This window comes from Hyperoodon ampullatus (assembly GCF_949752795.1).
Source record: "Hyperoodon ampullatus genome assembly, chromosome: 14".
NCBI classification, from domain to species: domain Eukaryota; kingdom Metazoa; phylum Chordata; class Mammalia; order Artiodactyla; family Ziphiidae; genus Hyperoodon; species Hyperoodon ampullatus.
Window position 1 is genome coordinate 16063680 of NC_136927.1, and position 16205 is coordinate 16079884.

Genomic DNA, 16205 nt, shown 5'->3' on the forward strand with positions numbered 1-16205 from the left:
CATTAAAAACAAAGAAAAAACTGCTTAAGAGTTTCTGAGAAAATGTTACCATCATAAAACAAGAATGAGCTGCTATGAAAAAGAAGCTATTGGAAAACAAGTGTGAGATCAGAAAAATTAAAGATATGTATATAAAAATCAAACACAGAAGGGATACAAGCAAAAGCCAAAGAAATCTAGAAAAGAGCATGAAGAAAACAAAGGGTGAAGGACAAACAATTGAATGGATACACTTGATAAGAAGCCCAAAGAGAGAAAATAGAAAATAGATATTCTAGAGTTGAAGACAACTCTAGAAGAAAAGGGCCAATCAGTATCAAGCAGGATGAAGACACGACTAGACAGACTCAGACGTTTTCAGAACACCATGGATAAAAAGATTACGAAGAGTAGGAAAAGTGCTAAACAACAAAGTTATAGTCCAAATATGAAGCATGTTAAAATATGGGATAATTCAGTGGAGTATAAGAAAAGAATCCGTTTTGATTTTGATGCTTGGATCATTTTCCTTTAAGGGGCAAAAAAGCCCAACAAAACAAAACAACCCAGTGACACAAATTACACTTCTTTCTCTTGGCATCTGATCACCTGACTTGATTCTTTGTTGAACAATATTTACGTTATCATAAACATGTAAGTGCTGTTTGTTGGTTTCATTAGATATGACCTATGAATAAAACATGGAAGATAATTCTCATTAGAAAACAGAAGTAAACCTTGACAATTTAAAAGCAACGTCATACGGAAAAAAGGTGGAAGGGGAGAAGGGACAGCAGGTACCATGTCTCTAACATTCTCAGCTCACAGAGCGGATACGTAAAGTGAAGGAAGAGACATAAGAATGTTGTCTAGAATTATGTACAAGGCAACAAGAAGTTGTGGGAACTGTGGCCTTCTATGCTGATTGAGTTTTTAAAAACATACACATTACTTTAAAACTTTTTAATTTAATCACTTAAATGATGAATGTAAACACAAACCCTGCTCCATGGTTACCCACTACTTTCACCCTCAATGCATATTTAAACACTGGCGAACTGCAATGAGAAGTGTCAGAGTGACACAACATGCTAAGATCACCTTGCTTTAAAAAAGTATATTTTTAGGGACTTCCCTGGTGGCGCAGTGGTTAAGAATCCACCTGCCAATGCAGGGGACACGGGTTCGATCCCTGGTCCAGGAAGATCCCACAGGCCGTGGAGCAACTAAGCCTGTGCGCCACAACTACTGAGCCTGCTCTCTAGAGCCTGCAAGCCACAACTACTGAAGCCCGCATGCCTAGAGCCCGTGCTCCACAGCAAGACAAGACACCACAATAAGAAGCCGGCACATTTCAACAAAGAGTAGCCCCCACTCACCAGAACTAGAGAAAGCCCGCACGCAGCAACAAAGACCCAAAGCAGCCAAAAAAAAAAAAAAAGAAAGAAAAACAGTATATTTTTAGACTTTTCTTATTAAAGGAACACATATTTCTATGTGTCACCTTTGTAAAAATTTAAAAACACAGATAAACAGAAAGAAAAAAATAACAATTACTTTCATCTGACCTCCCAGACAGTATACTCTCAACATGTTTTTGTATTTACCAGTGTTTGTTTTTTTTTAAATAAAGTCAGTATTGTACAGTAGAGAACATTCTGTGACCTGCTTTATCACTAAATTCATTGTAAACATTTTTGGATGTCATTTCAAAACACTCTCCTATATCATCATAATTAGTGGCTACACAATAATTCATAGTACCATCCTTTTTATAATATTTTCTTCAGATGTTTAGGTTATTCTCCATTTTTGGTTATCAACACTGTGAAAACATACTTTCAGCAAGCTATTTCTGCACATATTGTGACTGTCTTCATCAGATGAACTTCTAGAACTGGGACTGCTGCAACTGTAAGGCTTCGATTCTGATATACACAATAAAGCTGTCACCTTGACTCATCCAAACATTTCAATGCACTAGTTGAGAAACAATAACTTAATTCCTTATGGCCATCCAAGCTAAGGCTCAGAAAAAATTGAAACTGAGTTTACTGTATATGGCAGGAAGGAGGCCTTTCTTGTCGGGCAAAAAATCATTTTATATACCTATACAGCAATAGAATAAAACAATTAATTATGTGAGCTAATATTGCATTAACGAAGTTTTACTATAACTAACTCATTTAAAATGAACCTGAACAATACCTTACTTTTATTTTTTATTTATTTATTTTTTTGCGGTACGCGGGCCTCTCACTGTTGTGGCCTCTCCGGTTGTGGAGCACAGGCTCCGGACGCGCAGGCTCAGCGGCCATGGCTCACGGGCCCAGCCACTCCGCGGCACGTGGGATCCTCCCGGACCGGGGCACGAACCCGTGTCCCCTGCAGTGGCAGACGGACTCTAAACCACTGCGCCACTAGGGAAGCCCAGTACCTTACTTTTAAAAACTCAAGAAAAGCACTTAAATGTCCTCCTTTTCTCAATCATCTACCCCCTAAGTTTGATTTCCTAATATTAGGAGATTACCATTCTAATCCAGTTAAAATATTTAAGCCTATTTTTAGTCTATTTTTACCTGAAAACAAAGAGATTTTGTTCAAATAATTAAATCACTGAATTTTCTATGCATGTACTGTGAACCTTAGAGCACCTTTGAGGACCTCACCACCCCCTTCAGTGGTGGAAGTGCTATAGACATGGGCTGGAAACCAGGCTCCCCCACAGGATCACACTCAAGAGTTTTAAACGTGTCATCTGTTATAAAATGGAGTGCTGTAAAGATCTCTGTATAGTGCACAGTTAATTACTGTATATATTGGTCTTGGTTTTTACAGGGCATTAGGTCAAGCTAGGACAGGGCTTGGTAGCAATCTACTTCACTTTTCCCCTATGTTCTTAGTTTTTAAAGACCATCTGTTTCAGCCAAGTTTCCTGGATAGCACCCTGACTTCAAAACTACCCATTATTTTATTTTTAGGGATGAGTTATGGGACTACAGCCAGAAAAAAATGGAATAAATTGTTAAAAATATACACACATAGAGAAAACTATCTGACTTAAAAAAAAAAGTTTTTTTTAATCACCTATAGAAAATGCCTCATGGATACTGTGAACATAAAATGAAACATATCTATTTCTAAGGGATTCTCTATTTTAAAACTTCAGAACAATACTATTTCTAGGATATCACATTATGGAATGAAACATACAGCTTTGCTTATATACACATCCAATTCAATGAGTCACATAAATGAGATATAAAATGATTTCTCAATAGCAAAAGGACATAATACTTGTACATTAAATCCCTTCTGGAATCTGATAGAAAACAAATCTCAAATAAAGACAATTATCACTCCAACACATAACTCTGCACCAAGTAAACCTTATCACAATCTACAGATAAGGATCAAAGTATAATACAGGAATACTGTAGATTTACTTGGCAGTATGAGGGCTCTAAAACCTGCCTTTTATTTAATAGTCTGATTGCTTACTTGATTGACTGCCAGTCCATCGTAACTGTGAGAGGAGAGCTTCGGAGAGCAGTAAACGACTTCCCTCGACATGCAGGCACAGGACACTGCAACAAGATTAATTCTCATTTAAATTTTGATAAACTACAATCATACCTCAGGAAAATTCAAGTTAAAATGCTTCATTTAGTATTGGTTTAAAAGTTGGTCCCAGAATGGTATTAAAGTAAGATGAACTCAAAGCTGCAATGACTTTCTATTTTCTTCTGTATTGATTTTGTTTTTGAGGCACTTTTTCAGCTGGTCCCTCTTGATGACTGCTCTTATTCTTTCTGCTGTGGGTATGCAAGTCTCTTTACACACCTGTCACACCAAGCACTTATTCCTTCCTTTGTGCCCAAGTAGTCTCCCAATCCTTGAGCATCCCCTTGTATCCAGTCCCACATACCCAGCCCCAATCCTCCCCTTTTCAAAAGCCTTTCCTGGGTCTTCTTTCATCCCCAATTCTCCAATCTAACCTCCTTTTGCACTGTTTGTATAGTATAATATTTATTGTACCACACAGGCAGTCCTCAACATGTAAGTCAGTTGTGTTCAAGTTTTCGTAAGTCATTTGTTTGCTGTTTGTACCTCAAGATGCATTTATAAATACAGAGACCGTGGCAGACTGTGTTTTCCAAATACGGTTGTAATAGTATCACCCTTCAAACCTTTCTAGAACCTTGCCACTCCCCTATAAAGAGCTGGAGTCTAATTTCCCCCTCCTGGTATGTGGACAGGCTTGTGACTCACTTTGTAACCAACCGAATGTGACAGAAGTAATGCTGCCTGACCTCTGAGGCTGCCTCAAAAGAGGCAAAGCCATTTCTGCCTGTCAGCTGGACCTCTGTCTCTTGAAGCTATTGGCAGTCATGTGAGCAGAATGAGTGTCCTGAGCTGCCATACTGTGTGCAAGAAGCCAAAACCAGCCCACACAGAAAGACAACGTGGAGGAGAGATGCTGGCCAGTGCCCAGTCAGTCCAGTCGCTTGCTATTCCAGCTCCATAAGAGACCAAGAGCCAGAAGTACCCAGCCAACCAGTTCTTCCAAACTCCTGACCCACAGATACCATGTGAAATAATAAAATGATTGTTGTTATTTTGAGCCACTATGTTGTAGGGTGATTAGTTATGCAGCAATAGTGACTGGAACAGAGATCAGCTGGAACAACTGTCTTTCTGATCACTGTGATTCACTGAAGTTCAGACAGGAGTAATGAAGTCAGCGTTACTACCTACTGTATTAGAGGGCATGGAAATACCTTGACAAAATAATGTTTACAGAAAATATCCGATTTAAATCAGGATTTAAATTCTGGCCTCTCCAAGGAATTCCCTGGAGGCCCAGTTGTTAAGACTGTATTTTCACTGCTGAGGTCACAGGTTCAATCCCTGGTCGGGGAACTAAGATTCCGCAAAACGAGCCAAAGCAAAAAAAAAAAAAAAATCTGGCCTCTCTGACCTAAAGGCAGTCCTGAATCTTAAGCCCAAATAGTAGGTGACACCCATTTACCAACACCATTGATTATTCAGAACCAATGGCTGAATCTAACATACTCTGTTCTTCCTACAAGAGAAGGAAGCCTTAGGAATTTCAATCTCAGTAAAAATGTAATAAATGTTAAACTTATTAAAGTCTAAGGATGATAAAGGCAACTCTGGAAAAGAAGAATCGGTATGGCAAGTCTTCCTACCTTATCAAAAGTTTTAATAAGGTCAATGTAAATAGGATTGTGTAGACCTGGTACAGGACCAGTGAAATAAAACACACTCACATGTCTATAGGAGCACAGTGTACTACGGATGATGTATTACACATCAGTAGAAACAGAGGGCTTAATTAATAAATGGCGTCAACTGGCTTTCCACCTAAAGGAATAAAATTAGATCCTTAGCTTTATGCCATTCACAAAATTAAATTTCAGATGGACGAAAGATCGAAATAGAAAAAACAAGACTTATAAGTATTGGAAGAAAATGTAAGAGAGATGTTTATAATGAGTGAGTGAGGAAGGCCTTCTTAAGCCATGCAGAAAATGTAAAAGTCATAGGAAAAAGACTGATCAATTTAACCATGTCAAAATGTATTGATAAAACTCTAAAACAAAAAATGTACCACAAAGTTAAAAGATAAACTAAAGACTGGGAGAAAATATCTATAATGTAAGAAATCAATGCTCAGTATCTAGAATTCATAAAGAACTCCTATCAGTAGTATAAACAGAAAAGTGAACAGAAAATTCAATAAAGAAAGAAACTGAGTGGCCAATAAAGATGTGAAAAGATGCTCAAACATAACAGAAATCACAGAAATTCATATTGAAAATGAAATACCATTTTACACCCATCAGTGTGGCAAAAATTTAAAACCTAACAATACCAAGTGTTAATGAAAATATGGGGAAATGGTAATCACTTAACACCACCAGCAGGGGTGTAAGTTGGGACCAACATTCTGAAAAGTACTTCAGCAACATCTAAAAAAGTTAAAAATAAGCATAGCATATAACCAAGAAATTCCTCTGCTAAGGAGACATGTACAAGAATGTTCTCTGCAGCATTATTTGGAATTGTGAAAAACTGGAAACAGCACAATGTCTGCCAAGAGCATGGATAAACAGTGGCTATTCATTTACTCCACACAATAAATGAAAGAATTAGATATAAGAATTAGATATAATTATATCTAGAAAGAATTAGATATAATTAGATATTAAGACAGGTAGAACTCCAAAATAACCAAATGAAAAAAAGCTGTAATTTGTTACATTCAGTGTATCATTTATGTAAACATAAACAAAACAAATCCTACATATATAGTCAAATATGAAAATGTAGACTTGAGGAATACATGCTGATCTCAGAATAGTGGCTCTAGGGGTGGAACAAAGTTAATGGAACTGAGGAGGGAAACAAAGAGACTTTACCTTTGTAACACTTAATATTTTTTGTAAAAAATTAGCTAAATATTTGCCAACTCATAATGGTAGTACACAGATATTAGTTACATTATTCTCTACACTTTTCTATAATTTTAAAATTTATAGTTTAAAAAAAAGTTAACAAAAAAGGAATGCATCACTTTCCAACAGCAGAATAAAGGAAAGAAAACAATATGTGTACCTATTAAGTCAAAATATAAAAATATGAACGGAAAGAACACAAATTAACTTCAGGATAATGACCGTCTCTGGGAATGGTACAAGCAAGGAGTAAAAAAGAGACAAAAGCTGTACCAGTAATGCTTTACCTCCTTCAGGATACAGCTGGAGCTGGCAAAATGTAAATTCTGAGTGGTGGGTAGAGATGTTTCATTTCTTTATTTTCTGTACCCTGAAGTATTTTATAATTTAAAAACTGAAAATAAACAATAAAAATAAGCTCTGTATTTAGAAACACTGGGAAATGTTTTCTGTAAATTGATTTGCCTTCTTTACCAAGATAAAAAAGGAAGTAGTTAAAGAACATGGTATCACCTTTGTGGGAAGATTATATTTTCCATCTGGAAGAGAAAAACTCTGAATTTCTCCACATGCAGCACAAAGAAAAGCCATCTTGGTACAAAGAGGCTTTATATTACTGACGCGAACAACTGTCCCTCTCAGAGCAATGTATTTTCCATAGTAATTTGCTCGGACATTCTTGAGCTGTGTTAAGGGCTCATAGTTGTATACCCTAAAAACAAAAACAGGAACATATTTATCTATACATTTACAACGAGCAGAAAGCTGAGGTTGTCTGCATTTTCACAAGTCCCTTTTAGAAGCAATTATGGAATTCTCAAACCATATCACCCCCATATATATCAGGAATTTTACAAGTATTAAATCATTCTTAAAAATAAAAAAAAAGTTAAATCTTCCCTTTTCCTCTTGTCTCATTGGCTGTTCTCTAGGGAAAAAGGAAAAAAAATAATGCCAAAAGGAAAGTCTCAGATTCAGCAACTTCTGAGTCTCCAACTTCTTTTTCAAGAAATGTTAGGAAATGTCTTTTTTAAATTCTAAGGAAAAAACAAACAAACAAACAACCTTGATGATTACCTTATTCATCTCTTCTAATAAGAATTTAAAATCTTATAATAAAAAGTTGAATTCAAGAAAAAATTCCATTTGTTCTCTGTGTTTAATAGAAAGCTAATAATTTTAACAAAATTTAATCACACCACTTAGTGTATCACATGGATTATTAAATGTAAATATCAGGGTCTTGATAAGCATACATCCAAAATCAATGCTTACAAAAATTTGCAGGTTCACAAATCAACTTATTTAGGCAGAAAAAGCTTGTTTCTATCATGATCTCTTCAAATTCAGCAGGTTCACTTGGGTGTGATGACCAGTGAGTTAGCAAGAAACTCATATGCTTTTTACTGATTTCTTTGGGTTTATAAAATGAGGTTCTCGCTCTTAAATAGTCTTTAATGCCTGTTTCTGAATAATACTTCAATACCAGCAAATTCCTCACCTTGTATGAATGTGTGGCACATTTACCATTGTTTCCCCATTTCTAGACAATCCTTCTTGGGCTTGTAACTCAGCTGCATGCCTTTCAAGATCCTTAGTTAACACCTAGACAAGACAGACATTTACTCAAAAGTTTGAAAACAAGATATCCTCTTGAAGTAGAACTCTTTTATAGAGAATATGAAGTTAAGAATATAAACAGTTCAGAAGAGCATATTAACAGAACTCTAATTGCCCTTTAAAATTTTGATATTTAATTATGATTACTTATTTTATAGTGGATTATGTTTTACCTGGGGTTTTGCAGTCCTTGGGCTGGAAAACTCCAGCATCCCTGTCTGCTACCTTCTGTCTCAACTAAACCTAGTATTAAAAGTCCTTACAGTAGCCCCCCAAAGCTATTCTGGATGGATTCTGGAGAAAAAATATTTTCTACTTCTCCAAATTCAGTGATTAAGATAAGGAAAATAAAGATGACTTTTGAAATGACCAATATTTACTTCCTTGGCATTTGACATTAAGTAAAATAAATATTTAACATCTACTTGTGTACAAAGCAGTATGCTGCCAGTCTGAAAAAATGAGATGCAAATATGCAGCTATAATTGCTACCATAAAGATTTACAGACAAAAAAACCATGTGAGTTTTGAAAAGGGGTCATGAGAAAGGTTTCAGAGTGACAACTGAGTTAGGCCCAAGACATTTGGACATGTGAGGCAAGGGGCATTCTATGCCAAATGGACAGCACGTGTAAGAATCCTAGAGGAAGCTTAGTTTAGCTGGATGGCAGTGAATGAAGGAGACCAGGGAGAGAAAGTTGAACCAGGTTATGGAAGGCTTTCAGTGCCACACAAAGGGTTTGGATATCATTTGGCAGGAAAGAGTCACCACAGTTTCCAAGGACAAATCGTGTTTTACCACGTATGGCAACAGTTAAGGAAAGATAATGAAATCCTATGACAGAGGCTGTAAGGATGGAAAAGAGGCGGATTTAAGAGATATTTTAGAAATAGAAGTGAAAGGATGTGGTAATTTAGACATGAAGAACTAATGAGAAGGACTTCCCTGGTGGCTCAGTGGTTAAAAATCCACCTGCCAACGCAGGGGACACAGGTTCGAGCCCTGGTCCGGGAAGATCCCACACGCCGCGGAGCAATTAAGCCTGTGCGCCACAACTACTGAACCTGCGCTCTAGAGCCTGTGAGCCACAAGTACTGAGCCCGTGCACCGCAACTACTGAAGCCCGTGCGCCTAGAGCCTGTGCTCCGCAACAAGAGAAGCCACCGCAGTGAGAAGTTCATGCACTGCAATGAAGAGTTGCCCCTGCTCACCGCAACTAGAGAAAGCCCGCACGCAGCATAGAAGACCCAACACAGCTAAAAATTAATTAATTAATTAATTAATAATTTAAAAAAAAAAGAACTGATGAGTAAGAGGAGTCTGAAGACAACAGCCAAGGTTCCCAGCCTTGGGTCCCTAGCAGTGTATACATATTTGCAGCGAATCTTTGTAATGAACCCTCACCTGGATACCCTGACCTCCTCTGCTCTACGTCCAGTCCTCAGTACCACTTTAAGACACACCCTAAACCACACCACGCCTATGAAGTCTTCCTCTGAGAGGACAGCAACCTTTCAGTTCTAGCAAAGGTCTGTTGGTAAAAACTAAGAATCTTTTAGAGAAGGTGCTGTTACTGTGAAATCTTCCTTTAAAATTTTGACAGAAGTCTCACAAAATCAACACTTACCTGATGTATTGCCAGACCCATGCAAGCCAGGGTTTTGTCAGGTGTATCCCTTAATTCATTTGCTATATTTGGTATCAATTTAGCTATTTCGTCATCTTTTGTCAGTTCTTTAAAATCCACCAAAATACTTCCCTTTCTTTCTATTTCATCCTATAAAATATTAAGGTATGAAAATAATTATTGCTTTTTCACCATATACGAGCATTCAATCACATACTTTGAGAAAGCATATAATGTTAATATAGTGATAATATCAGCTCATGCAGCTCAATATTAAAAAAACAAACCCAATCAAAAAATGGGTATAAGACCTAAATAGACATTTCTCCAAAGAAGACATACAGATGGGCAAGAAGCACATGAAAAGCTGCTCAACATCACTAATTATTAGAGAAATGCAAATCAAAACTACAACGAGGTATCACCTAACACCAGTTAGAATGGGCATCATCAGAAAATCTACAGACAACAAATGCTGGAGCGGGTGTGGAGAAAAGGGAACCCTCTTGCACTGTTGGTGGGATTGTAAATTGATACAGTCACTATGGAGAACAATATGGAGGGTCCTTAAAAAGCTAAAAATAGAATTACCATATGACCCAGCAATCCCACTACTGGGCATTATGCCCAGAGAAAACCATAATTCAAAAAGACACATGCACCCCAATGTTCATTGCAGCACTGTTCACAATAGCCAGGTCATGGAAGCAACCTAAATGCCCATCGACAGATGAATGGATAAAGAAGATGTGGTATATATATATACAATGGAATATTACTCAGCCATAAAAAGGAACGAAACTGGGTCATTTGTAGAGACATGGATGAATTCAGAGACTGTCATACAGAGTAAAGTAAGTCAGAAGGAGAAAAACAAATATCGTATATTAACGCATACACGTGGAACCTAGAAAAATGGTACAGATGAACCGGTTTGCAGGGCAGAAATAGAGACACAGATGTAGAGAACAAACATATGGACACCAAGGGGGGAAGGTGGTGGTGGTGGGGGGTGGGATGAATTGGGAGATTGGGATTGACATATATGCACTAATATGTATAAAACAGTTAACTAATAAGAACCTGCTATATAAAAAATAAATAAAATTAAATTTAAAAAGTTTTTTAAAATATGGTGATAATAAGTACTATAAGTTTTGTGCCAAGCACAGTTCTAATATTTAAAATATATTAACTTATTTATGTCTCTTAACAACCCTTCGTGGTAGGTATTAATAATACTCATACTCTCATACTCCAAGGCAGTCCAGTGTCTATAATCACAATCACTAGCACCTCAAATACATTGTTCAATAAGATGACACATAAAGGTGGACTAGTAGCTTTGTTATGCAAGAACCTTACCTTATCGTATAAATCAATATGCCTTGTGAAAAAATTTTCAAATGCTTGAATCTTCTCAATAAAAGGAGAGCTGTCACTGTAAACTAATCCAACAAATGTGGCATCAGCACTAATAAAAATTACACACGTACAAGCATATTTTTCATGAGACAGAAGAAATACTATATACATGGTAGATGACTTCTAATTGCTGTACATTCTGATTACATTTAGATAAGAACTGGTATAGAATGTAAACATAAGATTCTAAAACAAGTTTAGGTCTGCATAATCTGAAAGGCAGATAGGAAGTGTCTCTCTCTAAAGGCACCAATATCTGAAAATCTTTACATTGAGCTGTGACACCGAGTAAGATCTACTAGTTCAAACAGCTTACATAATAAAGCGAAAACTCAAGCTGCATAGCTTGGGTTCTTGTGATCTCCACAGGGAGATCAGCTCCATGCTCTGTGACCACCTAGAGGGGTGGGATAGGGAGGGTGGGAGGGAGATGCAAGAGGGAGGGGATATGGTGATATATGTATATGTATAGCTGATTCAGTTTGTTATACAGCAGAAACTAACACAACATTGTAAAGCAACTATACCCCAACAAAAATGTTTAAAAATAAATAAATAAAATATGTTGAGGTTTAAAAAATTTTTTAACTCTTATTTCTTTGCAAAGAAAATCCTACTAGTCCAAATAGCCATTTGTCAAATCCCTTCCTGAGATCAGGAGAGGCAGACTACCACCCGACTCTGGTCCCAAAACTGTAAAGTTATCTTCCACATTGTAAAGTTCTATAACATTTTTGAATTGGTCTCCCACAGAGAAACAGTACAATGAAGCAGTTTGGAAGTACAACTGGCCAAAGGCAACTTGTGAACTCCATTTTTAGAACCAGTCCAAAGATCACTTCTAGTATTCTGAGCTAACTGCTAGGGAAATACTGTGGGTGTTAGTGGCTAATGCATCCTAAAGCATCAAAAGACACATCAACTATGAAACATAACATTTCTATATACCAGAGAAAAACAGAGTTTCAACACAGAAAACATTTGTAAAGCACTTCATTCATTCACAGAATGAATACTGAGTGCCTGGTATGGGGCAAGATCCTTGCCCATAAGCAGTACAGTCCAGAGGATAAAAAAAACACAGATATACATAAACACAAAACCCATATCTCATAACAAACATATGATACTATCAGAGCACGGGAAAGATGATTCTCCAAACCCATCCAGACAGACGTATGATGTTTACTGATGTTCTGGATTACAAAAAGGAGATTCCTTAACTATGTTAATACACAAACTGTGTTGGCTGTTGTCTCTTGATTCCAAGCCTACTCTTCTATGTTCAGCTTTGTGATTCTTCAATCAAGATCTGCACAAGGAATTTCCCAGACTCCTGTAAGATTCTGACAATTAGAGGCAACTTTAGAGACTGGCAGGTGGCAGGAAGGAAGGAATTTATTCTTGTTTCCAATTCTTTTCAGCATCTCTCCAGCTACAGAGGATAGCTACAGTTCTAGCCTCCAGCTCTAAGCACCAACCATGCCACTCTCCTGCCAGAATTACCAGCAGCAACCTGCTTAATTCGCCTCGGTGGTCTGAGGACAGCTCTGAAAGATATCCTTCAGAGGTCCAAGCACATCTTTGTGGGGTGACCCTCAAAGGTCAAAGCCACAGCTATGCTGTGGCTCCTCCTTTCAATTCTTAGGTTCTGATAACCTCAGCACTACTTATCTTTTGTTCCCTCAGGCATAAGGGTGGTTGTTGCTTTCCAAAGTTAACACTATCTGGGAGTTTACCTCAGTGTTCCCTTTTTGCTCTTTCAGTCTTCTATCTGTATACCCAATTCCCTGTATTAAATCCTCTTTCTGAAATACCTAGTGTGGTTTGCTTTTCTGACCTATAGAAAAATGAAAAATTCTGCTCTTGAAACATAAACATAATTCAATTGTTTGGGTGAACTAAGATTAAAGAAGAGGGAATATATATATATATATATATATATATATATATATATATATATATGCCAAATGAACAGTAATATGAGATGTAGCATCCAAAAAAAGTTAAAGAAAATAAGACTTATGGTACTTTTTGCACTTTTAACTCTACCTTCTGACACGTAAAGCTTCCAGCCTTTATATGGTATAAATTGATCCAACGTTGATTGTAGCAGCAAAGAGTGTGGGGTTTGTTCTGAAAAAACAAACAAACAAAACCACAAAAACAGAATACTAGGTTAATAGAAACAGAACAAACATTTTTTTTCCTATTTGCTTCCCCTTATAACAATGAGACCCTGACATGTTATTAACAGAATATCTAAGTTACAGATTTCAGTAAGAATTTTGGATATGAACATCCAAATATTACCTTAAGGGTAATGTCAAATAAAAGACAGACAAATTTGAGTTAAACTGCTTTTCATGACAGGCATGAACAGATTCCTTCACGAAGGAAAAAAAAAATTGCACTATCGTTGGTCTCCCCTACCAGGATGTTTTCCTGTGGCTTTATTCAGGTCACGTCTATGCTCTAGTTCTCTCCATTTTCCTGAGAAGCTCCCACCACCTCTTCCTCTTTTCCAGCTTTGAAATCTTCCCCGTCCAAATCCTCTGCCTCTGTACTCTCCATTCATGTCTTTTAAAAGATAGAGATTAGGAAAGTCCTCATCAAAACTATAGGAGAAATAGTGCCCCTAAAAATGTATTAACATAGTAAATAAGAAAAACTAATATATATTATAGTTTGAGACCAGCAATGTTGCACAGCATGGTACAAACCCCAAACACTCTGCAGTAATTCTTCTAATCCTCATCTCTTTTTAAGGCATACCACAGATGTTTAACCAAGTATACTGAATGCTTATGCCTCTTCTTATTTTTGTCATGGGATTTATCATGGGATAAAAATAAGAAAAGGTATAAGAAAAGGTGCCATACCTGTTTTCATGGAACTCCCACAATAGAAATGAAAATAAGACAGGTAATTAACTCTAAGATACCTCTGTAGTGTTGTGAGACTTATTACAGGGCAGCACTGCCTGAACATTATTCTGACCTGTGACATTAGGAATATATCATCATAGCTCCTTATATATAGACAATCCAGCTGTGCCATATCCACTTTTATCAGCTATACATGGTTATCCTTTTTTTAAAAATTAATTTACTTTTTTTATTTTGGCCACACTGCATGGCTTGTGGGATTTCAGTTTCCCGACCCAGGCCACGGCAGTGAAAGCACCAAATCCTAACCACTAGACCACCAGGGAACTCCCTGGATATTCTTACATAGGTATCTAAGGCAGATCTTTCTGGGGAAGTACAGGAGTGGGACGGGTACATACATGTTTCAACCTTTCTTTTCCTGTAGGGGCCAAAATGGAAAAGAAGTTAATTTTCCAGATTTAGAACGACTGTGTTAAAACGACAATGAAAGCAAGATCATTTCTAGGCCAATACTGATAGATGGGTTATTTGCAATTTTTAGATAAATTTGTTGAAATGCAATAAAGTTTTTCTGAAAGCATATTCATATTTGTTAATATCATTTTGGGGGCTAATTATCCCTTGCTGCTTTTTTCTACTTTGTACATGGTGAGATACGCATTTTAAAAATTTTTTTATTTTATTTTTTGCCATGCCGTGCGGCTTGCAGGATCTTAGTTCCCTGATCAGGGATCGAACCCAGGCCCACAGCAGTGAAAACACTGAGTCCTAACTACTGGACCACCAGGGAATTCCCAAGACTCATTTTTATTAAACTCAAACCCATAAAGATAGTTCCTGGTTGAAAAGCAATAAATCAAAATATAAGTGATCTTTAAAAATGGGTTTTAAGGGGCTTCCCTGGTGGCACAGTGGTTGAGAGTCCGCCTGCCAATGCAGGGGACACGAGTTCGAACCCTGGTCCAGGAAGATCCCACCTGCTGCGGAGCAACTAAACCTGTGTGCCACAACTACTGAGCCTGCGCTCTGGAGCCCACAAGCCACAACTACTAAGCCCATGTGCCACAAGTACTGAAGCCCACGCGCCTAGAGCCTGTGCTCTACAAGAGAAGCCACCGCAATGAGAACCCTGCACACCACAACGGTCGCTGCAACTAGAGAAAGCCTGCGCACAGCAACGAAGACCCAACGCAGCCAAAAAAAATTTTTTTTAAATGGGTTTTAAAATAATTCATATAAGTAGAGCAAGGGTGGACATGAAATCATGCATCTGTCAAATCCCACGAAACTATACAACAAAAAGAGTGAATCCTAATGTAACTATGGGTTTTAATAACAATGTATCAACTTTGGTCCATCAATTGCAACAAATGTATCACACTAATGCAAGATGCTAATAATGGGGGAACTGGGGGTGGGGGAAGGGAAGAGGACCTATATGGGAACTCTGTACTTTCTGTGCAATTTTTACAACAATAGTTGTAAACCTACAACTATTCTAAAAAATAAAGTCTGCTGAAGAAAATAGTTTACTCGTACAACTCAATATCCAAAAAAATGAACAGAGGACTTGAACAGGCATTTTTCCAAAGAAGACTTAGAGATGGCCAAGAGGCACATGAAAAGATGCTCAACATCGTTAATCATCAGAGAAATGCAAATCAAAACCACAATGAGATATCACCTCACACCGGTCATAATGGCTATCGTCAAAAACACAACAAATAATAAATGTAGGGGAGGATGTGGAGAAAAGGGAACCCTAGTACACTGTTGGTGGGAATGTAAATTGGTGCAGCCAGTATGGAAAACAGTGTGGAGAATTCCTCAAGAAATTAAAATAAGGACTTCCCTGGTGGCCCAGTGGTAAAGAATCTGCCTTCCAAGGCAGGGACGCGGGTTCGATCCCTGGTCAGGGAACTAAGATTCCACATGGCGCAGGGCAACTAAGCCCCCACGCCACAACTACTGAGCTCACGCACCTCAACTAGTGAGCCTGCATGCCGCAAACTACACAGCCCACACACTCTGGAACCCGCGCGCCACAACTGAAAAGAAGAGAAAACACGCACGCCACAACTAGTGAGAAGCCTGCGCACCACAACATAGAGCCCTCGCACCGCAACTAAGACCCGACACAGCCCCCCAAAAAAATTTAAATGAAGTATAATCTATAAAAA

The 16205-nt window shown here is 37.7% G+C and overlaps 1 protein-coding gene across 4 annotated transcripts in view; it reads right to left on the reverse strand.

The window, feature by feature from the left end:
• The window catches only part of MCM8 (minichromosome maintenance 8 homologous recombination repair factor), a gene marked incomplete at its 5' end in the record, with an annotated part of 34714 nt that extends 21002 nt beyond the window's left edge, over positions 1–13712 (reverse strand). For 3 of the 4 annotated variants that reach the window (XM_079718333.1, XM_079718335.1, XM_079718332.1), the window contains 7 exons: positions 3481–3566; positions 6975–7173; positions 7963–8066; positions 9710–9859; positions 11075–11157; positions 13187–13270; positions 13568–13712. In XM_079718333.1, the coding sequence (XP_079574459.1) occupies positions 3481–3566; positions 6975–7173; positions 7963–8066; positions 9710–9859; positions 11075–11157; positions 13187–13270; positions 13568–13712 (851 nt within the window). The remainder of the gene's footprint in view (positions 1–3480; positions 3567–6974; positions 7174–7962; positions 8067–9709; positions 9860–11074; positions 11158–13186; positions 13271–13567) is intronic. The other variant, XM_079718334.1, reaches the window with a different exon arrangement.
• Between the last annotated feature and the right edge of the window lie 2493 nt (positions 13713–16205).